The sequence below is a fragment of the Cervus canadensis genome, chromosome 12 (genome assembly GCF_019320065.1).
Source record: "Cervus canadensis isolate Bull #8, Minnesota chromosome 12, ASM1932006v1, whole genome shotgun sequence".
Taxonomy (NCBI): domain Eukaryota; kingdom Metazoa; phylum Chordata; class Mammalia; order Artiodactyla; family Cervidae; genus Cervus; species Cervus canadensis.
The window spans coordinates 29,486,308-29,512,339 of NC_057397.1; the positions used below are offsets into that span (position 1 = coordinate 29,486,308).

The 26,032-nt window shown below is 45.7% G+C and overlaps 1 protein-coding gene across 1 annotated transcript; it reads left to right on the plus strand.

Annotated features, from left to right (window-relative positions):
* VXN (vexin) lies at positions 1–26,032 on the plus strand. The gene is made up of 6 exons (XM_043484048.1): positions 1–476; positions 5,260–5,315; positions 13,994–14,144; positions 18,264–18,325; positions 21,197–21,288; positions 23,584–26,032. The coding sequence occupies exons 1-6, from the start codon at positions 410–412 to the stop codon at positions 23,765–23,767; spliced, it is 612 nt and encodes a 203-aa protein (XP_043339983.1). The 5' UTR covers positions 1–409; the 3' UTR covers positions 23,768–26,032.

A 26,032-nucleotide genomic window follows, 5' to 3' on the forward strand; every position in this document is an offset into this window, starting at 1 on the left:
CCAAAAATCACGTTTCCTTTTCAGTATCATCCTCCAGCCACGCTTGGCGCTAACCGAGTAGGCGATTTCACTTCATCACCACTTCACAAAAGACTTCCAAATCCACTGCAGCAGGCACGGCAAAATAAAGATGTTAAATACATCCTGGCTGGGAGGGGACTGAAGCGGGCTCCATCAAAGGTTTGCAATAATAGGATTCATAAAAAAAAAAAAAAAAAAAAAAAGACAGATGGGATTAGAAAATGTTGCAGTGAAGACTCTGGAATGAAATGAGATCACAGCACCAGCCTGTCTTTTGTGAACCGGCACAATGATTCCCCGAGCCAGATCGGATTAGGAGACCTCGCGAGTAGGGGTTCCGAAAGAGGCCTCCCATCCCCGGCACTTTTGGGGAGAGAAGGCTGAAACGATGCATCAGATTTACAGCTGCAGTGATGAAAATATAGAAGTTTTCACCACCGTGATTCCTTCCAAGGGTGAGTAAAATTGCCCTTGACTGTTTCCTTAATGTGGCAGTTTCGGTCAGAGGGTAAAAGACAGTCACGTGTTGTGTTACTACGTTTACCCTCAGGTCTCTGAGGTCGGATGGCCTCTGTTGTGATGGTGTTTGTGGTTGTTTCTGAAAAGGGGAGGGGGCACGGATGAACATCAGTCATTGAGAAACAATCCATCAAGGGGGAAAGGAGGGCAGTTAAACACTGAATTCGATACTGGCAAAACCCAATACGCTGAGTAAAACTGACAACAAGCCATTGTGTCAGGAAACAGGGATGAAAACAAAATTCCCAGGGCAGCTGGAGAGAGACTTCTCCAGGGAACAAGAGGGTTCCGAAACGAGAAACAGCTGGCTCTAAAGTGTGATTTCTCACTATGCCGTGAAACAGGAGGAGGGAGCCTGCTGGCAGTGGTCCGATGAAGTGGTCCAAGAATGCCCTGACCCAGGCTGGCCTCCGCACAGACCCCAGGGCCACGTTCCCAAACTTAACATGGAACTGGCACTGCCAGAGGGTGTGACTTTGTAAAAGCCCTGCTGCTCCGAGGGGAATGGTGTCCAGTCCCAGGCAGGATTCTGTGGCCCTGGATGCTTCCCTTGCCCCACCTGCAGGACTTGGCTCTCTGTCCTGACGCCCTGAGCTCTCCCTGCAGCCTCTGTCTTGCTAGGAGAACCCAGGACCCCCAGCTTAGCCCCGGTCTCGCTGTCAGACTGAATGAAAAGGGCAAAATGTCTGCTGGTGCAGTGACCCCTCTGTTTAAACAACTCCGTTTTTCTTCCCGTGTCAGCCATCAACAGGGTCACTGCTGGGGGGCAGGGAGGGACCCAGCCTGGCCACAGAGAGACAGCCATCAAAATATAAATTCAGCTTTAGACATCTATTGCCAGTTAGAGGGGGAGAAAAAAAGAACTGGGAGTCTGCCCACGTGCTGAAGTTGGGACTCTGGAGATTTTGGAAGGTACCTGAAAAGTCAAAAGCAACCCTCTGACCCAGCAGTTACAGTCCTGTAAATACATGTGGATGCTCACAGGGCAAAACTGAAAACAGCCTACATGTTCTTAAAGAGGGGAAGGGGTTAAAGGTGGTGTCACCAGACTCTGGAAGACCCCACAGCAGTCAACAGGGATGAACTGGGTCTATGTGTATGGACACAGGTCCACACTTAACCTCTCTGGGCCTGAGTTTCCAATCTCATACAAAAGGAAGAACTAGAACTCATCTTCCAAGGTTATTATGGGGGGAAATTGAGATATAGACAAAACGTATAAAGCATTTAGAACAGTACCTGGCAGGTAGGAAGCACCATTAAATACATCACTTACAGAGTGATTTCTATTTTTATTCTATATTTACAGCAATGAATAACTTGAAAGCATAACATTGAGAGGGAACAAAGCAGGCCAAAGATTGTTAAATTTGGAAATATAAAACAGTACTATATATTGTTTATAGACACATATCTAGAGAAAAGCATTTAAAAAAAAAAAAAAAAAACCAGGCCAGAAAGACACCAAGTTAGTGAGATTAGTAGCTCTGGAGAGGGAGTAAAGTAGAATTAGAGGTGGGTAAGAAGGGGACCAAACCTGCCCTCTCGTTTGCTATTTCTTTTGCATGAGAAGAAAACAAATTGAAAGCAAATATGAAAATGCGAAAATGTCTATTTTCTAAAATGTTTTCCATTTAAAAAAAATTTTAAGGGAGAAAATCCTCAAAGCTGAATGGCCCTTTTAAATCAAAAACTTATACAATTCAGGAGGAAAGTCATACTTCACCTGAAGAGAATCATTCAAAACAGGGCCTTTGAATCCATTTGCTTAGCAGACTCACTAAGAGACCAGCACCACTTGTGTGCTGCGTGACCTTGGACAGGCACTCAACCTCTCTGGGCCTGAGTTTCCAATCTTATAAAAAAGGAAGAACTAGAACTTATCTCCTGAGGTTATTATGGTGGGGGGTGTGTGGGGGGGAGGGCTATAGAATCGAGATATAGAAGACATGCAAAGCATCTAGAACAGTACCTGGCAGGTAGTAAGCACCATTAAACATTGGGTTGGCCAGAAAGTTCATTCAGGGTTTTCCATACGATGCTATGGAAAAACCCAAACAAACTTTTTGGCCAACCCAATGCATCACGTACAATGTAGTTTCTCTCTTTACTCCAGATTTACAGCAACGAATATGCTTAGTCAAAGATAAATACTCAACCCTGAATTTCTTTCTTGCCATTTTTATTCATGGCCACCTCCAGATATTAAACCAGTCATCAGTATTCATGGTCATGTCACTGCTCAGGAAGCTGTTCTCTGGGAAAGGGATATTTACAGTTTTATGTTAGACTGTCAGTGGAAGAAGCCTGCCTCTTCCTACACCTTGCTTTGCCTCATCTCACCTTCTCCAGAGCTTCAGGCTCTCAGTGGGAGAAGACGGTGCCTGCCAGGTCTTCCTAAGTCACTGCTTATCAGATAGATCCGTAACTCTTCATCCCATTCCCACCTTCCCTGCCTGCAGAAATACAAGTTGGTTTGATTTTCTCTAACAAGGGTTATAGTTCTTCCTGGTGTGTCCTTCCCCAAATGCTCCTGTTTACTGTATTCAATGTGCAATGAACAAAACATTTATGGAGTAAAAGTTCAGAGGCAGAGGCTGTGTTCCATTACCCCAACTGTGTAACCCTAACCCTCAGTATCTACCTATGAAATAGAGTTAATAAAGTGACCCAACCCCACAGAGTTGCTATGAGAAGTGAATAAGAGAAGAAGCCGTCCATCACCTACTAAAGGCCAATGTGAACCATTATCACACCTATGATTGTATTATATCCCTCTTTCCAACACACACACACACACACACCACACTGGGTTCAACCTAAATCTGTGCATTTTTTTAGCTGAGCCGTCTTAATTTCTCACAAAAATATGGCAACAGCAAGTGTTACGGTGTTTAAGTAGTTAAAAGGCACAATACAGAGACCAAGCCTGTAACTGAGGACAAGTGTGTATTTTCACTTCCCAGAGAGAAGGGGAGCCCTTTAAGGGAAAGATTTCACAGGCACAATTCACAGTAAACACAAAAGATAAAAATCTGTGGTTTTACCAAGAAGTTATACCAGAACTTATTTCCTGAAGCTCACCAGTGGGTTTAATTCTAGGGTGAACAGCCTTTATAATAATTCTCTTGGGAATAAACAACAGGGCAGCGGGTTGGCAAGGGGGACTGGGGAACTGCAGGAGGAAATGGAGAAAACTCCAGAAAGAGAACTCCTGATGGATGCTACAGTCTCTAGACGTGATCACCTATTCCTTCCACCTGCCCTTACCTTGCAGAGAAAGAGGAGAAGCTTAATAACCACCGCTAAAGCCAGGGAACTCACTTTTTGTCAGGCACCAGGCTAAGGGCTTGATAAAGTTAGTCCATTTAATCCTCACTGCAGCCCTTGGAGGCGCTTCCCAGGTGGCTCGGGGATAAGAATTCCCCTGCCAATGCAGGAGGTTCAGTCCCTGGGATGGGAAGATCCCCTGGAGGAGGAAATGGCAACCCACTCCAGTATTCTTGCCTGGAGAATTCCATGGACAGAGGAGCCTGGAGGACTACAGTCCATGGGGTCTCAAAGAGTTAGACATGACTGAGCATGCACGCACACAGCCCTCAGAGATGGTTGCGAGTCCCATGCCCATCTTCCAGATGAGGACAGGGAGTGAGGATGAGTCACTGACCCCTGGTCACAGAACTGGCAAGTGGTCAAGTTGGGATTCACACTGAAGTGGAAAGAGTGGAGACCACTGGCTCAACCAGTGCCTTGCTCTCCTGGCTTCAGGGCTGCCCTCACTCTGCAGAAAACACCAACAGAGCTCTCACCTGAGCTCTTACCTGACCTCTGACAAGAAGTCATTTCCATTCCAGGCAGGGTAGTGACATGGCAGGATTTCACTTCTAAGTCACTCAACATCAACGTGCAAAAGAGATGCCCGGTTGTCTCCACTTTCAACCAAATACATACCTTTTCCCAATCAAGTAACTTTTTATGGCTAATTGACTCTTTGAGATTTTTCACTGTGGTAAAATGTACACAATAAAAACTTTATCATTTAACCATTTTTAAGTGTTCAGTTCTGTGGCATTAAGTCTGTTCACATTGTTGTCCAAACATCACCACTGTCTGTTTCCTGAATTTTTTTCATCTTCTCAAACTGATGCTCTGTAGTCATGAAATAATAACCCGCCATTCCTTCCTTCCTCCAGCCCAAGGTTCATCCATGTTAGAGCAAGTTTCAGAATTTCATTCTTTTTTTTTTTAAGGCTTAATGATAGTTCATTGTATGTCTATGCCACATTGAGTTTATCCATTCATTTGTTAATGACTCACCTTTGGGTTGTCATGACTAGTACTGCTCTGAACTTTGGTGCATTTGATCAAGTAACATCTAAAATTGCAGCTGCACCCTTCTCTTCTTCCCATCCCCGCTCCCCGTGCCCTGTCCCACTGCAGGTACAAACCCTCTCCGTATTGCTACTGTAGCTGCATCAGCCTCATGAAATGAAAGTCGCTCAGCTGTGTCCGACTCTTTGCGACCCCAAGGACTATACAGTCCAGGGAATTCTCCAGGCCAGAATACTGGAATGGGTTGCCATTCCCTTCTCCCTTCCCAACCCCAGGGATCAAACCCAGGTCTCCCTCATTGCAGGTGGCTTCTTTACCAGCTGAGCCACCGAGGAAGCTCGCAGCCTCACAGGCGTTCTCTAAAACAATTCCTTTCTCTCTTTGCAGTGACAAGTCCAGCCAGAAGAAGAGTCAAAAGCTCTCAACACCTCTTAACCAAGAATGTAAGAAAACTTCCGTTTTGATCCTTTTTGTTGACTTTCATTTAAAAAGCAATGTCTAGCTTCTTCACTCCCCCACTCCATCCACACTCTTAACAACCAGAAAGGTTTTCTGTAGCCCAGGTTGCTGCTGCATTGTCCATTGTCCACTTAAGCAAAACAACTGACAAATAAATGTCAACTGGACAACAAAAAGCTCTGAGCCGGACCCACTTTTGCATCAGATAGTTTTTGTTTTATATATACATTTTCTTTTCTTAAACAGAATCCATGATTTGGGTACAGCATCCCTGATCTAGGTGTTCCCCTATTGTTGGCATTTGTAATATTCCATTTTTTCACTATTATAAATAGCAGTGCAATAAATTTATTTGTACAAAATACTATTGGGGATTAATTCTGTGGTGCATAGGCCTCAAAGTAAAATTAACAGGTAAAAAAAGAGTTTCACCCATCCATCATTGGTATTCCTACTACTGTGCTAAAGTGGACAATATAACAGTGATTTTTAAAAGATGCTTTCTGCTTACAGTTTTGTCCCATATTACCAGGAATTCTGAACAATTGCCAGGCTTCCAACAATGCTTTTCCATTTACCTCCAACCTCACCAATATTTGGCTTTCATGTTTTTATATTATTTTTTGCTACTTTAATAAGTACATGCATTACCTTAAAATTAGTTAACATGTCTTTAAAGCCTGTGAATTTCTCATTTTACTTACAGATTTCTTTACACAAAAGCTTTCAATACATCTTTGTACTTTAAAAGTTTTATTTTCAGGGCTAATTGTTCCCTCTTGGTTATACTGGAGTTTCTATTTCTATCACAATTTTTTTGTAGAACACCATTTTGATTTTCTAAGGATCTCAATTTTTAAAATCCTATTCTCCATTTAAAAAAAAACAAAAACAAAACTTTCTAAGTGTCCTGGAAATGAGATAAGGTTTCAGTCATTGTTTTATACACATTTGTTACTTTTTAAATTTCTAAAGCAGTATGTTCCCACTACAATATTTCAAACACTAAAAAGATGTAAAATATAGTATCAGAAAAATCCTGAGAAGCTGAAGAACTTAGTGGTTAGGTATGTAGACTGGAGTCAAACTACCTGGTTCTTATCCATTTCCTAGTTTTACATCTCAGTTCTATCCATTTCTAGCTTTGTGACCTTGGGCAAACAGCCCCACCATTCTGGGACTTGACTTTGTTAATGTTAAAATGGGGATAATGGGAGAATATGTCCCAAGAATCATTGGAAGGAACAAATGATTTAATACACATGAAGTCCTCAGGCTTTCCTGGTGACTCAAGACAGTAAAGAATCTGCCTGCAATACAGGAGACTGGGGTTCAATCCCTGGGTTGGGGAGATACCCTGGAGAAGAGAATGGCAACCCTCTCCAGTATTCTTGCTTGGAGAATCCCATGGACAGAGTTACAGTTCAGAGGGTCACAAAGAGTTGGACACGACTGAGTGACTAACACTTTCACTTTCTTTCTTTCAAGTTCTTAGTCCAAAGCCTGACACATACTGAGCATTCAATAAACACTAGTACTTTTAAGTGAAAATTTCTCATATAACAATACATAGTTATCATGCTTTATTGCTCAGTAATGTTGTTTTGCAATTTACTTTTTTCACTAAATAAATTTTAAAATCTTTACATGCCAATTAATACATACAGACCTTCCCCATTCTTTTTAGAGGCTGCATGACATTGTATGAATGTACTATAATTTTTCACTCAATCCAGATCTGAAGTTTTCTAGATTATTTAACCAAATCATCAATAAATGGGGTTTCCCCATTTTTCCACTAAAATAGTGCCACAAGAAATATTCTTGAATGTATTTTTATGTTCTTATGCAAATGTTTTTGAGGGTAAATTCATAGATATGAAAATGCTGGGTCATCAAACCAACACCTTATACTTAAATTTACACAATGCTGTATGTCAATTTTAAAAAAGAAAGAAAAAAGCTCAAAGGATATAAACACTGAAAAAATTTTATAGCCATTGCCAAATTCTTAGCAACTGTTCTAAAGTACCTTTACCAGAACAGTTAAACCAATACTATAAGGCATCAATGTTGTTATTGACGATCTGATAGGTGAAACTATTTTAATTTGCATTTCTTTAATTATTAATATCATTCTTCATTTTTCATACATTTTTCTATTTTTCCCTATGAGTTAAAAGACATGTCTTTTGTCACTTGTATGTCCCTTTTTCAAATGACCTTTGAGAATATTTTATATATTAAGAAAGAAAGGGCTTTTAATGGGTTTTTCGTTGTAAAGCAAGAATTCTTATTTCTCATGATCCCTAAAAACTTAAGCCTACAATCTAGAAAGGAAAGTGTTCTTTTTTTTTAAAAATTTTATTTATTTATGCATTTTTGGTTACTCTGGGTCTTCACTGCTGCACATGGGCTTTCTCTACTTGCAGCGAGCGGAGGCTACTCTCTAGTTGAGGTGCATGGGCTTATTGCAGTGGCTTCTCTTCTTGCAGAGCATGGGCTCTAGGCCCTCAGGCCTCAGTAGTTGTGGTACACAGGCTTAGTTGCCTCATGGCATGTGGAATCTTCCTGGACCAGGGATCAAACCCATGTCCCCTTCATTGGCAGGTAGATTCTTAACCCCTGGACTACCAGGGAAGTCCAGAGCTCCTGAGTTTCAAGAAGCAGCAAGTGTCCCCAAAAATGGAAAAGAGAGGGGTTGTCTGTAGGTAATTTCAACTTTGAGAACAGAATCAAGTTTGGCATTAAGGATGGTCCCCAACGTATGATGTCTTCACTTTCATGACTGTTGTCTTTACTATGGTGCCAAAATGAAATGCATTCAGAAACCATACTTGAAATTTTGAATTTTGATTGTTTCCTAGGCTAGTGATACATGGTACAAAATACTTTCTTGTGACGCTGGGCAGTGTAGCAAGCCACAGCCTTCCACCAGCCACACAATCACAAGGATAAACAGGATATACTTACAGCCATTCTGCACCCAGACAACCATTCTGCTTCTCACTTCCAGCACAGTATTCAACCAATAACATGAGACATTCAATACTTAATTATGAAATAGACTGTGCGAGATGATTTTGTGGAAGTTAATGTAAGTATTCTGAGCACATTTAAGGCAGGCTCAGCTGTGATGTTTGGCAGATTAGTTGTATAAAATGCATTTTCAACTTAACGATATTTTGAGGGTTTTTATCAGGACGTAACTCCATTGTAAATTAAGAAATATCTGGACTCTGGATTTGAAGGACCACAAATCATTCATGACTCAAGGAAGGTCTTTTGGGAATTAGGAATGTTGGTTCTCAACCAAGTTCTTGCCTTGAATTCCTAACCGTAAACAATGTTTGTGTCTGAATCACCACTTATACCAATGTCTACTAGCTTTATAAGGACAGAACTGTGATGATAAAGTGGAAACTAAATCATACTTTCTAGGAGGTAAATAGGGTCCTAGGGAAGAAATTTCTCAAGGGATTCAGAACCTAAACAAAGGAGACAACTCTCCACGGTAGAGGTGAAGCCACACGGGCATGAGGTACAGGAAGCCCCCAAAACATGGAGCACTGCCTCCTGGAACATCCAGTTGACTTCAGCCAGGCTCTATAGACAATGGACATGAATCTGAGCAAACTCCAGGTGACCATGCAGGACAGGGGAGCCTGGTGTGCTGCAGTCCATGGGGTCACAAAGAGTTGGACATGACTTAGCAACTAAACAACAACAAAACTCTATAGAACCAAGCTCTCAGCTTTATGGAGATTTCTGAGAAAGACTGCTATGTTTATAGTTTATGACTCTCCCTCTCTAAAATATTTTTACTTTGAGAAAAAAATGACTCAAGTAGATGAATACATATTAAAAATTGCTTTTGATTAAAAAAAAAACAAAACAAAACAGAAGTTAGGATCTTGTCTTCAAATATGCAATCTTCCTACAGGTAACACTCTCTGGCCTTTGAGCTCTCCTCTGAATTTCTGATTTCCCCTAACTGCCTGACTCATCCTCTGCTCATAAAACTCACACTCAGCCATACATTCAAATTAGAAAAGACAGGAAAGGTCTTTTGCAACTGCTCTTACATACCAGTATTTATGACTTTTCCCTGAAATTCTTATTTGCATCTAGTCTCAACCCTTGGGCTATACCATACCATGTCAGTTTTCTTCCTTTACAAATAATCTCTTTCCTCTCTGACTCATTCTTAGTGACACAGTTTCTCCCTCTACGGACCCCTCGTAATTTACTTCTTCTTCCACAGTCACACACTGTCTCTTCTCTAGACAGTTTTACTAGTTTTTCCCCGCACCCCCTCTGATTCTTAGGCAAAGTTATTGACCCTGATGCTGGGAAAGATTGACAGCAAAAGGAGAAGGGAGCAGCAGAGGATGAGATGGTTGGATAGCATCACCAACTCAATGGACATGAGTTTCAGCAAACTCTGGGAGATGATGAAGGACAGGGAAGCCTGGCGAGCTACAGTCCATGGGGTCACAAAAAGTTGGACATGACTTAGCAAATGAACAACAACGATTGACATTCTGATCATCCTGATGCTACAGACAACGTAAGAGTAGCTCAAAGGAATAGATTTACACTAAAGCATGGGTCAGTCAGACCTCTCAGTTCAAGGGGGTCACTGGCACCAAGATTCACAGCCTCCTCATAATAAGCAATGGCAACACCACAGGAAAGATGGAAGAATAAGACTGCAAATGTCACTTTCGCCCCAGATTTCAATCTTGTGGAGAAGGGCTGATCTGATTTTTCTTTCTGGTGCTCTGACTTTTTCAAAATGCACCATGCAAACAATTTGCACTTGAAAATTCTGGATTTCAGCACTCCCTTAGGACTCATGAAACCATGGTCTGGATCTTGAAGACACAGGGCTCCCCTTGGCCTCAGTCTCCCTGTGTATAAAATTAGAAAGTTGAGCTAGAACTTTGCTATGGATCCTATCAGCCCCTAATGATGATGATCCTCCATCATCTAGGTCCCACTTGTCTTTCTGACTCCCTACCTGCCCTCAAGGTCTCTGACATGAGCCCATCCAGGGAGCATCAACTTCTCAGAATATAGCTGTTTCACGAGTTCACTGTCTACTTTCAGCAGGCGATTCGCTAACCTCAGAAAGGAAAAACCCAACATTAAACACTGGTCTCCCCTTCGCCCCTTCCCCAGTCTCACCCCTGTGCTCAGGGAGCTAAAAAGCCTGCTCTCAGATCGGTTTGTTCTACAACTAGCGGCAGTAGGGAACTTAGATTGGGTCCTTTAGACCAGAGAATAAACCAGGCTGTTGGGAGCCTTCAGAACCAGCTGTCCATGTCCTGCGCTCCCCGACTGTGTCAGGAGACACAAGCACAAGGCCAGCTGAGAAGGAAATCTCCCGAGGTGAGGCCTCTCCTCTTCCCTTTGCTGCGTTGGCATACTTCAGGGCCAAGAAGATAACCTGTTGAGGGCCAGGGCCCTAGGTCATGACCTGGGAAGAACCCAGCCTCATCCCCACCCCAGGAAACTTGCATCCAGTGGGGCTCCCTCCCCAGTAGCTGAAGCCTCGGCACTCTCTCCTTTCCCCTCCCATCTCCCCTCCACCCCACCACCGTGCAGAGAAGGGACTGCAAAGGGGACCTTTCTTGTTCTTCAAAGGGAACTTTTTAAAAAATTAATTCATTTATTTTGGGCTTCCCTGGTAACTCAGCTGGTAAAAAATCCACCTACAATGCAGAAGACCCTGGTTCAATTCCTGGGTTGGGAAGATCCCCTGGAGAAGGGATAGGCTAGCCACTTCAGTACTCTTGGGCTTCCCTTGTGGCTCAGATGGTAAAGAATCCAGTTAGATCATTTTAATTGGAGGATAATTATTCTATAATATTGTGATGGTTTTTGCCATACATCAACATGAATCAGCCACGGGGATGCTTTTCTGAGGAGGAAATGCTAGGCTGCCCCTCTGGACTTCATAGGCTTTCACGTCCCTACTTCCTCCATCTACAAAATGGGTTGGAAAACATACCAGTTCTCACTCCTCATCAGAGGAATCCTGAGAGAAGGAAAATAAAATCTAAAATACCTGTGACGAGAGGCTGACAGTCAAAGGCCTTAATGCCAGTAACGGGGCTCACATCTCTCCCGTTTGACCTGGAAGTCCACATTCGGGGGGGACCCATTGCTGCTGTAGGGTCCATGAGTGCTGCCCCAGGCTTGCTGGAAATCCACCTTGTTGGAAAAGGCTTGCTAGAAAGCCAGCAGAAACACCTCCCTTCTAATCATTTAGCAGTTTATAAATATGTCAACTCAACATACTATACCCCTCAAACGTATACAATTATATGTGTCAATTATGCCTCAATAAAACCAAGGCAGAAAAGAATATTTTAAATTATTAGGGAAAAACCCCACCTCCAGCAGTGCCTAGAGGAGAAAGGGACCTGATTTTAAATGGTCCTGAATTATCATCAGCTTTCTCCAAAGGCAAAAAATAAATGAGTCTAGTTCCCAAAATGGACCTGAGAAGATTTAATTTCCTAAGTCAGATATGACTAAATTGGGGATAAATTAATTTTCTAAGCAAAGGACTATTTGTGATAAACTGAAGCAAAGAGTGATAGCTCCCCTTCCTCTGTTGGGGACATGACCACTGGTAGTAGTCACTGGTAGGGAAACGGATGACATGAGGGAAGAGCCTGCTGTGCTCCTGAAATTTCTGTGAATGACCAGCAGTGACTGTGCCCCAACCAGCAAGGATGGTCAAGAGAAGGACACCATTCCACACAGTCTCAAAGTACCAGACTCGGGGTCTGAACTCCTGTTTCTCTCCCCAAATAGAGATTCATCTTCTTCATCATTAACAATCTGATAGGAGAAAAGACAACTTTGTTTTAATTTACATTTAATTACTGTTGTCCAGAACCTCTCATATTTACTGGCCACTGGTATGTCTATTGTCAGTTGCCAGCTGGTTTCTGGCCCCATTTTCCTATTGTTTTTTTCTTCTTTATTGATTGGCAAGAGTTTTATGTACACAGGGATAATTCCCTATTATCTGTAACAAATGCTATACTGGGCCATACTCTTGTGTTAGTTTTTTGTTTTTTTAACATTCACCTTTGACCTGTCTGATGCTCATTTTGGTATGAGAAGTGTGGTCATGAATCCACTTCCCCTAGTGGCCTGATATTTATTAAAGGTTCAATTTTCCTCCACTAAGATAAAATATCACCTTATTGTAATATTTAAAATTCAGTCTTATTTGCTTCAGCTTCAACCGCAATCATTATTTGCAGACAACAGAGGGGAATTCATCAAAGCCTGGACTGTAAGGGCTGAGATAGGTCCACCTCACTCAGATACACCCAGTGCCAGGATCTAACACAAACGTGCCCTTGCAGTGTGTCTGTGCAAGGAAGGAGCAAGTGAACAACAGAATAAGTGAATCCAAACCTCAGAGAGGTTGCTGTGTAATGCTTGAGGTTCTAACCTGCTTCACAGGACTGAACACATTCAGAATGAATGACCCCACTGTCGTTTGCAGCTATGTATAAAAATAGGCAGGATAAGACCCAAAAGCTGTTGAGATTCCCTTTGTCACCTCACTCCCAAATTAAGATAAAATAAAGCACTATTTGTCTCAAAGTTTTACATTTAAATCATTTCAATAATTTAAATTTTTAAAATAATTTTAAAGGCCCATTTTGGTGGATCCTGAAAAAAGTGATATTCTTCTTAATGTACTTTCCCCCAAACAACTATTCAGCAGGTGACCATTGGTGAAAACACTTTAGCAAGTAGCACTCTATTCTAGCTTGCCAGAATTTCCACTTACCAGCCACAAGTCACGGAAATTCATGTCACAGCTCCACCTGACACAGGCATTCTGCAAAGCGGAGGAAGTGTGAGTATCCAGGAGTCACGCCTGCTCCTCTTGCCAACAGCTTCTTTCTTTTTACAACCTGAGTGTCAGGTGGGGCCCAAGTCCTCTCCCTAGGTCTCTCTGATGGAGCATCCAAAAAGCCGTGGTCTACATAAACAAGGGCTCCCACTGAGCTGCAAAGGCTGCAAGACCCCAATTTCCAGAGCCATCCCCATTTCAAATTGTTGTTGTTCAGTTGCTCAGTTGCTTTCAACTCTTTGCAACCCTGTAGACTGCAGCACCAGGCTTCCCTGTCTCCTGGAATTTGCTCAGCCTCATGTCCACTGAGTTGGTGATGCCATCCAACCATCTCATCCTCTGCCGTCCCCTTCTCGTCCTGCCCTCAATCTTTCCCACAGGGTCTTTTCCAATGAGTCAGCTCTTTCCATTAGGTGGCCAGAATATTCCTGTCCTGTTGTCAAACCATATTCGGCTCTGAGGCAGGGAGCCGGCCTCCACTGGGGGCCTGATAGCCCAGGCTGCTGGCTCTTTGAAGGGACAGCTGGTGGGGAAGCTTCAGAAACCTCATCTTCCTGCACCGTGGTACCCCTGGACTTGCTGGAGTACAATACAACGGTTCACTGTCTCGGGCCAGTCTCCCCCAGGTTTTCTCACGCTCCCCTCAACAGCGCCAGCAGTTCCATGTTGGCACAAGGTCCCCCTGCAAAGCTGCAGGGCTGGGCCTCTGCTGTGGGTTCTGAGACTCCAGGAGAGCAACAAGGTGACTCAGGTCCTTCCTCCTCCCCGCAGGTGGTGGTCGAGTCAGACCTCTACGCGCCGCGGCCCCTGGAGCTGCTGCCGCACCGCACCGACCGCCGCGACGGTGACGGCCGCAGGTCGGGCCGCTTCCAGAACCCACGGCTGCAGGGTCCCCATCCGGCCAAGACTCCCGCCAGGCCTGGTAGGTGCATCCCAGCCCTGCGGTCCCTGGGACCTCCCTGAGGGGCAGTGACCCACTTAGAGCGGCTGCCACAGTGCCTGCGTCCTGGCTTGGCTTTGCTGCCACCACGCCGCGGTCCTCCCTGGGGTCCTCCATCCGGCCAGGTGAGCGGTGCCTGTGGCTGGAGTGGGGCCGCCGCCTTCCGCAGTGCATGCTGGTCCCGCTCTGAATGCACCTGCTCTCGGCCCCACCCACCGCCGCACCACAAAACACCTTCTGCCTTAAACCACCGGCTTCGGGGTCTGCCTGATGAGCAAAGATGCCCTCATCCACCACCTAGCTCCAGAGGCAGTCCTGCGGGATTCAGGAGGAGATAAAAATCACTCTATTCTGGAGGAGAGGAAACCGGTGTAGACACGACTCATGAAGTAAAAGAAGCTTACATTAAGCTGTATGTGTGTGTGTGAAATTATACAGACTCATCAGCTGCCATCTTAAAATCCCACTATTTTAAATTTAAATGGCTTTAACTATTTCAACAATTTATAAAAAGAATTTAGAGACAAATTAGTTTTGAAAGTTGGAAACAGAGTCTTACCTTCCGCACTATTTTAAAAAAATGGCTCCCACCCCAGCAGTTAAATAGGAATCTGTGTCTAGCTTACTGAAGTCTTGATGGTGTCTTGCCTTTAATTCCTGGTTTAGTTGATTTCTGTTATGCCCACAGCCTATAGTTATTCATATTTTTAACTCCAGAAATACACAAAAAGTCTTGGGCATCCTTTTCAAAGCTTTGGAGTGTCAGCTATTTTGTATTTTACAAGAATGGAAATTAGACCCCACTGAGTATGGCTCTTCATCCAACCATCTTCCATCTTTCCTCCTTCATAGATCTTAGACTAGATTTCTAAAGTTTCTTTGGTCACAAACACACTGATCCTGTTTTTATAAGCCTAAGTATGAGAACCCATAAATCAAGCTATATTCTCTAGTTAAGTGATTACATATATATATCTTTTTTACAGAAAATGAAAGCATGAGGGAAACTACAATCTGCCTTGCAAATTAAGAGGAGATAATTTTTTTCCTCTGCCTATATATAGGTGGGTGGGTGGATGGGTGCCTGTGTGTAGAAAAGAAGGATACCTTCCCCATAAAATCATAAAATGAATTTAGAACCATGTTGTTCAAACTTTAATGTACCAGAGAATCACCTGGGAATCTTGTTTTTATGCAGAGTCTAATTCAGGACTGAGTAGGGCCCCAGATTTTGTTTCTAATAAGCTTCCAGATGATTCTGACAATGCTGATCCAAGGACAACATATTGATGACCAAGGATTTAGAGACAATCTGATGGGTGGTTCTCAAAGGGGTGTCCCAGGAAGAACAGCAGAATCACCTGGGAACCTGCTTGAAATGCAAACTTTGGGTCCCACCCAAGACATGTTTAGTCAAATTCTGGGGTAGGTTCAGCCATCTGTCTTAACATGCCTGCTCCCCAATGATTCTATTGACCCCGAAGGTGGAGGCCCACAGATTTCCTGCAAGCACCCCCTGTGGATCTACAGGAGAGATAACGGAAACCATGGAAACTAGCTGACCTACGTAGGTCACACTGCTCATTAGCAACAGAACTGAGATTAAATCTCAGGTCTCCTGGTTTCCCAGCTAGTTGCCTCTTCCCCTCCAGAAAATAATGTCTTCCAACTGTCTAGTTTCAGGCAGGCTTTTCAGGCTTTTCTCCCTAAGCAGCCTGTGGAAGCCTGGATTGGAGGAGAGAACACTCAGTTATGAAATGAGGAGACTCTGCCCGACATGTGACAGTCAGCTCATGCAGGGAATGTGCGAGTCAGGTTAAAAAAAAAGATTGAGCTGGGCATGGATTCAACTCCCTCAGCTCCCACAATCTGACAGATTCCAGGGGAGGGTGAGAGGGAGGGAGGGTGTCTGAGTCAAAGCCAGGCCCCGGTGCTCTCCCCCAGAAAGGCTGGGCACAAGCCTCGGACACAAGTCTGCCATCCTCCTGTGAGAAGGACATGTGTCTCGGGGATCTGACATCGGGAGACCAAGTTCTCTCCTGAGCTACAGGAAAAGACTCCTGGGTTTGCAGACTTCTCCTGTGGCAGAAATATGCCCTGAGGAAGCTTAGACATAGCAGGACTCTGAAGGCAGAGGCCCAGCTGAGAAACCCTCTCAGCCTACAGCCTTGAGCAGGTGAACCTTAGGTGCCCAGGAAAGAGGACACCCCATCTCCTGGGTTGGTGGAACCTCCAGATGTCTCAGAATCAACTTGTTCAAACATGATTGTCTTCCACCTTTAAACCTCTCTTCCTTTCTCAGCTGATATCGCTATCCATCTTTCCAGCAAATTGCTGGGGTATTGACCCAAACCTCCCACCATGTCCTCCCCCACCCCTACTCCACACACCAATCACTGACAACGTCAGCTCCTACATAGGTCTCGTCTCTTCTTGGTACCAACCTCAGGCTACCTGGTGAGACTTCCTTCATCCCTGGTGTGTAGCAGCCAACTTTGGTCCTCAGCTGCCAGGCCCTCTCCCTCCACAAGGCTGCTGGAGGGTCCTTCTACAGCAGAATCTGTTATCCCTCTGCATTAAACACTGTGTCCTCCCACCCCCAGTCGCCCTCCAGACCACACCCAAGGCCCTGTAGGACCCAGTCCTCTGCTCCCTCTCCAGGGCCACCTCCTGTGACACTCCTGTCCCTACCAATCCATACACAGAACAGTCCTGAGCTGTGACCACTCATTATATTCCTTTATATCCTGGACCTTCCCTGACACTATTCGCTCTGTGGGTTGCCCTCCCTGGGTCTCTCTGCCTAACAAACTCCTCCCAGAATGGGTTAGGGGTTCTCTCAGTCAAGTTTCCCTAGCCCTGCAAGACAACCAAAGAGGTCAGCTTGCCATTCCCTAAGTCATCCTCACCCAGCTTCATCATAATTGCTGTGCATCTTTAAAGACTGCATTTCCTCACCTATTATTATGTCTACCTGTAAGGACTTCCCCAACAGCTTAGAGGTAAAGAATCCACCTGCAATGCAGGAGAGGCAGGAGATGAGGGTTCGATCCCTGGATCGGGAAGATTCCCCTGGAGGAGGAATAGCAACCCACTCCAATATTCTTGCCTGGAGAATCTCATGGACAAGGGAGCCTGGCGAACTACAGTCTAACAGTCCATGGAGTCACGAAGAGTCGGACATGACTGAGCACAGCACATTGGAGGAGGAGTGAGGATTATAGTGAGGATTAAATGAGATGATGTTTATGTGTCTTACCCTCAGTACAGCACCTGAAACATACAAGCTACTGTCATCACTTATGGCAGAGCATGATACATCAATGGTCTGATCTTCATAGCCTGTGACTTCGTTTTATTGGCATTGAGATATTTTCCTTGGGGTGATGGGCGTGTTCTCTATGCTATAGTCTGATAGGATGGGGCTCTGCCAGGAACATCTGTCCCAAGAGGGACTCCATCAAAGGCCAGCTTCCCCCTGCCCATCACTAGCTACTCAGCTCAACACCTGGATTCCCAGAAGTGCGGGCTTCAGAAATAAAGGCACAGAAAGAAGGCTCTCACTTATGTCTCAGGCCAGTGTCTGAGGACACGGATAACCTCCGATCCTGCCAAGTTATGAGACAGGCTCGTTTTTGCAGAGGTGTGTCCAGGAGCTCAGGGTAAATGATTGATCCCCGCTGTAAAGACTTAACTCCTGATAATGTCATGTGATGTGACTCCTTAGGAAGGAAGGAGGAGCTAAGGGCACATCCTCTGGGCACCTACTGCAGGCAAACCCCGTACTGAACACCTTGACATATGTGATCTTATTAGACCTTAGTTCTAGCCCCCTGAAGAGTGCGAGTAAATACTTTTGAATATTTACTGTGTCAGGCGATGTGCTGAGTGTAAAACACATAAATATTGTCTCATTTAATGCAGGTGACCCACTCGACAGCCCCATTGCTGACCCTAGTTCGTGATTTTGCTGCTCGGTAAAAAGGCCCTTAGAAATTCCTGCATTTGTGATTTGATTAACTAACAAGATAATTGATGCAGAACCAGGGGAGGTAGAACACAGAGTACCACTGAGTAACGTCCCCTCCGTTCAACTTTCAGTGGGGACATCGGAACCCAAATCAGCAAATCTGTGTGGGAATCGAACATATGGCAAAGCTTTGGTAAGTAATCTAGCCTGGTTAACTGTATCTTCCAGGCTTTAAACGTCTCGCCCTATCTGTGCCATGAAGGGAGAATAAGCGTCCTTTGTCCCAGGCCTGGGGATTATTAGAAAAGCGCAGCTGAGGGTTCTTTGCTCCTAAAGCCCCTCAGCTAGCGGTACACCACTGGCTGCTGATCTCCTTCTTGCCAGATATTCAGCTCTTAGGCAAATAGAAGGTATTACCTAGCAGACATCTCACACAGGGGGAGGGAGGCAGTTTCTGTGGTACGTCCCTGCTGGGTGGAGGTGCCTGTCCAATTCCCAGAAGCAGCTATAGGGGTAAAGAGATGCAAGGGTCTCAAGCTCTGTGAAAGCACAAAACACCATCATCTCAGAGGAAACCACTGAACCGCCTCCCCCGGGAGCACTGAGGCAAGTGTCGTCCACTGGGGTTGCCCGAGATGGATCCAATTGACCAAGGTTTTATATTTTCCCCCGGCTCTGTCATGGTATGCGGGCTTCCCAGGAGGGGGTGACCTTGGGCGAGGTGGCCCTAGGCGGCCAAGGACACCTGAAGGAGCCAAAAGCCACCTGCGGCCCACCCACCCCTAGTTGGGTGGCTTGTCCTTCCCTGAAGGGGGATCACAGTGCGTGTCTGGGTCTAGCTCAGCATCACCCTGTGAAAACACATCTCCCTTGTCATCTTCCGGGCAGGAACGTGGGTACTCTCTGGGTCAGCAGAGAAGGGGTTGAGTGGTGGCTGAAGGAGAGGTCAGCTTGGGCGTCCTGGACTCTGTGAGCATCAGATCTCGAGATTCATGGATCATGAAAACTAGTACAGACTGGAGAGAATGTCTGAGCCATCTGCTCATCTTTATGAAACAAACTGGGCAGAGATGTGAGTGCTTCGCTCCTGGTCTGGGCAGGAAATCTAATTCAATTATTTCATTTAGGTCATCCCTGTATTAGAAAAATTGCCCAAAGGGCAGTGATGGGACAATCAGGAGCTCCCTGCCTCAAACTGGTACCCAGGAGCAACCCAGGGTGGTTTGGCTGTTGCCACAGAGTGGAGGTTGTCAGGCTTGACAGCTTGAACCGCTGCCCTCAGCAAGCCCTGACTAAGGGGAAGAGGGCAGTCCATCACCTTGGATGAACGTGCCCTCACCCCTGGAGAGGTAGCTGCAGCCGGGAAGTCAGAGAGAGAGGGGACTGGACAGGGTGGTGATGGAGATGTAACCACAATGGAGGGGCAGCAAGAGGGCAGAGCAGCAGCCTGATTGACCCTTTCCTCTGGGCCCGAGACCATGGGGCTGGGGTCCTGCAGCTCTTTGGAGGCCCACTATCCCAGGGTGGGGAGAGCAATTCAGAGCTCACACAGTCAAATCTGACTGGACATTAATATGCGCTGGAGGAAACAGGATGGAGGACAGTGGGGGAAGAAACAATTTTCTGGCCACTGGCACGACCGGAGGGACAGCTCCCGGGAGACCACAAGGTGGCACAGTGGCTCTGCCCACAGCCCTGGGCCAGCGCGGGAGAGCAGGGGAAGGATCCCGGTGCCCTTGACCTGGAATTTTCCAGCAATTCCAGGAATGTGGTGACCTTAAGACTTCCCTGGGGCTTGGGGTGGAGGAGCAAAGGGGAGATCCACTGACTGAACAAACTCTGGACCTGGCCCTGCTCAGGCCACCAGTTCCTTCTCAACTCAGTACATGTTTCTTGAGCACTCACCACCTCCTTTAAGAGGAGAGCCAGCAAAGGGTTAAGTCCCAGACCCTGATCCAGGCCAAGCCTTTCCTGGGGAAACTGCACAAGCAGAGGAAACAGAGAGGCGTAAAGACACGGAATTGGTGGGTTGCAAAACATGACACACAGGGACTCAGTGCCGTGAGGACAAGAGACGGAGATAAATCAACGTGGGCACCAGCCTAAGGGAAGGCTTCCTGGAGGAAGTGGCCTTGAAGGGCAGGCAGAGATGTGGCTTAATCCAGAGAGTGAAGGAATGGTTGGGTGAGGATGCAGAGTTGTGGGTGAGCATCAGAAAAGGCAGGATCAGGCCCGCTGGGTCATGTGGGGGAAACAGAGGCAGATAAGGGGGAGTCCTGTTTTGAGGACCCTTAAAGAGCAGCAGGTAAAAAGTCTGCCTGCAATGCAGGGGACTTGCTCGGGTTCTATCCCTCAGTCAGGAAGATACCCTGCAGAAGGAAATGGCAACCCACTCCAGTATTTTTGCTTGAAAAATCCCATGTACAGAGGAGCCTGGCGGGTTGCCATCCAGGGGATGACAAGAGAGTCAGACATGAATGAGCTACTGAGCACACACGCACACAGCAGGGGACAGAGCTGACCTGGGTCCGTCCTCAGTGGGGTGACCCTGTGATTCTAGGAGGGGCCTGGGGTGTGGGGCAGGTCTGGTGGGAAACAAGGAGATCCTGTCCTGGGTGACTGGCCCTGAGGCTCAGTGGAGGAGAATGTCACTGCACTTGGTCACATTTCCAAGCGAGAACCTGCAGGATTTGACAACAAAGTGGACACAGATCGTGGGGGTACTAGGGGGAGAGAGGCCTCGGGCTAGAATAAGTTGCTCACTTTCAAGTTTCTCTAGGTGAGTGGTTCCCAAAGTGGGGTCTGGGAACCAGCAACAGTTGAGAACTTGTTAGAAAGGCGGCTTCTCAGGCCAACATCCGACCTACTGAGTCAGAAGTGAGGGTGGGCCCAGCGCTGCATTGACATGCCCCCCTAGGGGAGCCTAGGGCCCAAGGCGGAGTGAGGTCCATTGCCCTAGGTTGATGTCGGTTCAGCAGCTTAGCCAATGCCCTTTCCAATGGCTCCAGCCAGTGCGGGAGCTGGGGACAGGGCAACAACCTCACTCTCCCTTCTCACAACCCAGATGCCTCCGGTGGCCCGGATCTCCGTGAAAGCCCCCACGGTCCTGGAGGCGGCAGCCCCAGGCTCGGAGAATGTAGCTGTGCTGACTAGAGGGTAAGTGCTGTGCCTCCAGCCAGCTCCCAGGGGCTCCCCACCTGCTCCCATCCTCCACCTGCACAGAAGAGTAACAGGTGGCCCGGCTGAAAGATCCCGGAGAGATGCTAAAACCAAATCCCTGCCCGCCATAAACGACCTTCTAATGAGGGCTATAATCCCGGGCCTCTGTAGCACCTCGTTGACTGTTTCACTAGGATTAAGCTCAAGTGTTTTTTGATGGTTTCTACTTCATTACCGCCACTCTTTAGACCTGGAGAAGTGTCATTTGGGAGGAATTTTGGTTAATTAGATAAATTAATCACAGGGCATGGAGAAGGAACTGGCAACCTGGAGGATCCCATGGACAGAAGAGCCTGGTGGGCCACAGTCCAGGGGGTCTCCAAGAGTCCACCACAACTGAATGACTAACACACACACACACAATCACAGGCCATACGCAGAGCCTCCTGAAATGCCTCACACGTTAGGTTCAGGGCCCCTGCCCAGGTAATAAGTACATAAGATACAAAGGTTTCAAACCAAATTTATGACCTGCATGTCACTATTAAGGCTTCCCTGGTGACTGAGGGGTAAAGAATCTGCCGGCCAATGCAGGAGACAAGGGTTTGATATCTGAATTAGAAAGATCCCCTGGAGAAGGAAGTGGCAACCTACTCCAGTATTTTTGCCTGGGCAGGCCCATGGACAACGGAGCCTGGCGGGCTGTAGTCCATGGGGTCGCAAGAGTGGACAAGACTCAGTGACAAAACTACAACAACCACATTACTATCAACTCTGCTCTAGAACCAGCAGCTAGAATAGCCGGAGCAATATGCACACCCCCAAGGACCACCCCACTGACCTCAAAGGAACTCTAAGAAGATGGCCACACCCCCACCACAATCCTCCAGACTTGGAGGGAGCAGGAAAGTGGCGTCAGGGATGACGAAGAGTGTGGGCTCTTGACTCAGTTCTGCCTGTGTGGCTGGCACTGTGCCGCTGACTTGCTGTAACTTCAGAGAAGTTATTCAGACCTCTGTGTCCTCATTTCTTTAAAAACAAAACAGAAAATCGGGATGATTATAACCTCTTGAGGGGTTATTGTGAGAACTGGATGAGATAATGTGTGGAGACCTTGCACCAATGACTGCATCATGTTTCAAGAAGCTTTACAATATGTGAATGGGAAGGACACGTGCCTGGGGACATGTGCCATGCTCACAGATGAGGGACCATGGGCTATCATATCAGCCCTTAAAAGCTGAGGGAGTTAAAGGAGGACCAAACCAGTGTGAAGCTCTTTTAGGTGAAAGAATGCAGTCTAGAACAAACAATAAAAACCAAGCCATCGACATATCGGGATGTGATGAGAGATAAGTATGATTTCTTTCTCTTTTTTTGCCACACCTTGAGGCATATGGGAGTTCAGTTCCCCAACCAGATATAGAACCCACAGCCCCTGCATTGGAAGCACAGGATCTTAGCCACTGGACCACCAGAGAAGTCCCAAAAGTATCATTTCAATTGCATTAAGTTCTGGTAGCAAGTTGTTCTGAACAGGTAAGGCTGCTGCTGACAGCTGCAGTAACCAGCAGACATGAGCCCCCTCAAGAAATGAGTCGTTTGCATCTGCTGCAAAGGGTTCTTCTAAGTGGCCCCTTTGTCCCTAAGTGTAGATATTCTCATGTCATTTTTTTCCTGGACACTGGCTATAGAAAAGAAAACAAAGCCTGCTTCTTTCACTAAAGGAGAGCAAGTGAAACAAAGTGAAATAAAGGAAAACAAACCTTTATTGAGGTCAACAACGTGCCGGATGCTTTATATAGTCTTATTTCCCTCCTCACAAAACCCCCAAGAGTTAGATGAAATTATCTCCATTCTACACATGAGGAAACTGAGGCTGGCCAAGGTCGAGTCACTGAGGTCATAGAGTAAGTGGGAGCCAGATTCAGCCCCAGGGCCGATTCACTTTCAAGAGGTGACGCTTGGTGACATCTGACCTTTCCAGCAAAATCGTTCAGGTTGAGGGGCAGGGCAGGGGTGGGACAGTAGAGTTTGGAACAAGAACTGAACTTGAGATCCGTGTGCTAGTGGACTCAGGTCCACCTCCTTCCCTTCCGCATGCAAGGACCCCCCTGGGGCGGGGGGAGGGGTGTCATTCCTGCATGAGGCCCAACAGTGACCCTCCACATGGTCACAGGTTATAAGGGCCCAGGGGGAGCAGGGGCTCCAGCTATACTTGTTGAGGGCAACAGTTAACAGTCAGGCTCAGCAGAGTGACCGCCCTCCCCACCCACCTCGGCTTTTCTGTAGATCCAGACACCTCAAGAAGATGACTGAAGAATTTCCAACCCTCCCTCAGGGAGCAGAAGCCTCCCTCCCGCTAACAGGAAGTGCTCCCTGCGGCATGCCAAGCATCCTCCGGAAAATGTGGACCAGGCACAAGAAGAAGTCTGAGTACGTGGGAGCTACCAACAGTGCCTTCGAGGCTGACTAAAGATGACCCCCCGGGTCGGGTGCCCTGCACCGGCCCCAGTTCACTGCACAAAGGGAGGAAACTTCTGGATCGGAACTGAGCCACATATTCACCCTTGCTAGTAGCTGGGCCATGTGTCATCACCCTCCAACACTAACTAATCACCCTGGATGAGGACATGGGACAGGAACCTCCCTCGAAGGCAAGCAAAAGGAAACTGTTCCCTTCTTCAAATCAATAAAGCTGTTGGTCTCAAAGTGACTTTGGGAGGTCATCAAGTTTACATCCCTATGTTTAAGCAAAATGGCACCAAAATCAAACCCACTTTCCCAACCCATTTTAAAGACCTCCAAGGAATCAAGCAGACAATTCCTCAGTCTTCCTTGGGAGTTGTTCTAATTCCTGGTATAAATGTAAAAGTTTGATGTTTGAGGCACTTGTGAACACACTGGTTCTCGCTGTTCCCGTTACTGTATTTATTTCATCTTGATGAGGTATGATTTTTAGTGACCAGGAGCTTTACAAATTTACTTAGTAGTTCTCATATCCACTTGAGGGTATCGTCAAGATCAGTTTTGATGATCATTTGGCATGATTGCATGAATTCTCTATTCTTTTACATGTGATTTTTTTACAGAAAAACATGACTTAAAATTTTGAATGCTAATCTCTTCTGAAGTGGCACAGTCTAGTGGAATTAATAATACCTTGCTTGGGTATGATTATTTTAGCTTTTAAAAGTGTTCTCCCATCCATCACCTCTTACATTCACAACATTCCTGTTAAAGAAAGCACAAGTATTCCCAGTCTATGATGGGAAAGCTGAGGCCTTAAGAGGTTATGGAACTAGATACCAGATACTAAATACAGGTCCTCACCCTCTGTACTGGACTGCTTGCTTTGCTTATTCTAGCAGCTGATTTAAGAATATGTCTCTGGGGGCAGTCTTTGAAGGAAGCAAGTTGACAAAGTTAGAACAAGTACATGATATAAATGAAATGCATCATTATGTGTAACACTCAACAAGAAGAAATTCTTGTTTTTGTAGGTTGAAAATAATTATCAATTTCATATGGTTCAACCTAATATATAATATTATGCTATCCTTCTTTTAATGGAAATGTCATCATCAATTCTATCATCAATGTCAATAGCCTTAAAATAATAACATGATTATGACAGCTACCATTTATTATATGCCTACTGTGTGCCAGGTGTGATTCTGAGCACTTCGCATACATTATTCCAATCTTCCTATCAACTCTGAGTAGGTGGCCTTCTCCATTTAGTAGATACAGCTTTAACGCAGTTAAATGATAGTCTGAAGGCACCCAACCCATAGCTGGCATCATGGGTTCAATGCCTATGTGGTATCTACTTCTTTCTATAGAATTTTCAGAACATAGAGAAGATCCAAGGCTAGTAAATAAACTTCATCTCAAATGCTCAATAAACATAAATGATTGGCACAGGCTGCGTGGAATGCTGTGTGGGGCTGGAATCTGAGAGAAAGGAATGCAGTGATCAATTGGTAATGTCTGCCTGTGGAGCTGATTAATGGGATGTGCCTTGGATATTTGTCATCTGTGGCCTCAAGTCTGCTTCCAGAAGGTTTGGTTTCTAATTCAGAAGCTTAAATTAACCCAACTCATTTAACAAAACCAGCGACTCCATGGTGAAATTTAGCCTGAAACCAGGTTGGAAATTGCCATTTTTTAGTACAAAGGAAACTTTTGCCAACATCACTGGTCTCAGACTCAACAGTTATTCACATGCTGCTGCTTCATGGGCACGTGTTGCTTTTTGCTCTGGGAACTACCTGCTTCCATATCTCCAGGTGAAATGTAAGACGGCATCAGGAGCCTGGGCTTTCACCTTGCTGACCTCTGCTCTTCAACTGTTGTATTAGACTGAACACCCAGTCCTGCCAACAGAACATAACTTGGAGATGTGGACATCAAGGGCTCTTTCAATAAGGGCCACAGTGGACTGTGTAATATTCTTACAGTGAACAGACGAAGGGGCCCGGAACAAAGTTAGGGAGGGAACAGGTGATTTACACTGGACCTGTCAGACTATCCTACAACTATTTATTTTAACTTATTTACTTTACAACTGATATCCTCTATTTGTATGTGGCAGCTGGAGATGTATGTAAGATGGAGCTTATTTATTTTTCATTTAAAAATTTCATGATGAAGTATTTGCCTCGTGTAGAACATTTTCATTGGCCAATTCAAATAAAGTATGCTTTGTTTGTGACATTAATAAATGCCCACAAGAGTT

What these genes read in the sequence shown, in the direction of transcription:
- VXN (XM_043484048.1), top strand. Translation starts at nt 410, where the DNA reads ATGCATCAGATTTACAGCTGCAGTGATGAAAATATAGAAGTTTTCACC. An exon ending in AACACCTCTTAACCAAGAAT is followed by an intron (nt 5,316 to 13,993) that starts GTAAGAAAACTT and finishes TCCTCCCCGCAG; the next exon opens with GTGGTGGTCGAGTCAGACCT. An exon ending in GTAGCTGTGCTGACTAGAGG is followed by an intron (nt 21,289 to 23,583) that starts GTAAGTGCTGTG and finishes GCTTTTCTGTAG; the next exon opens with ATCCAGACACCTCAAGAAGA.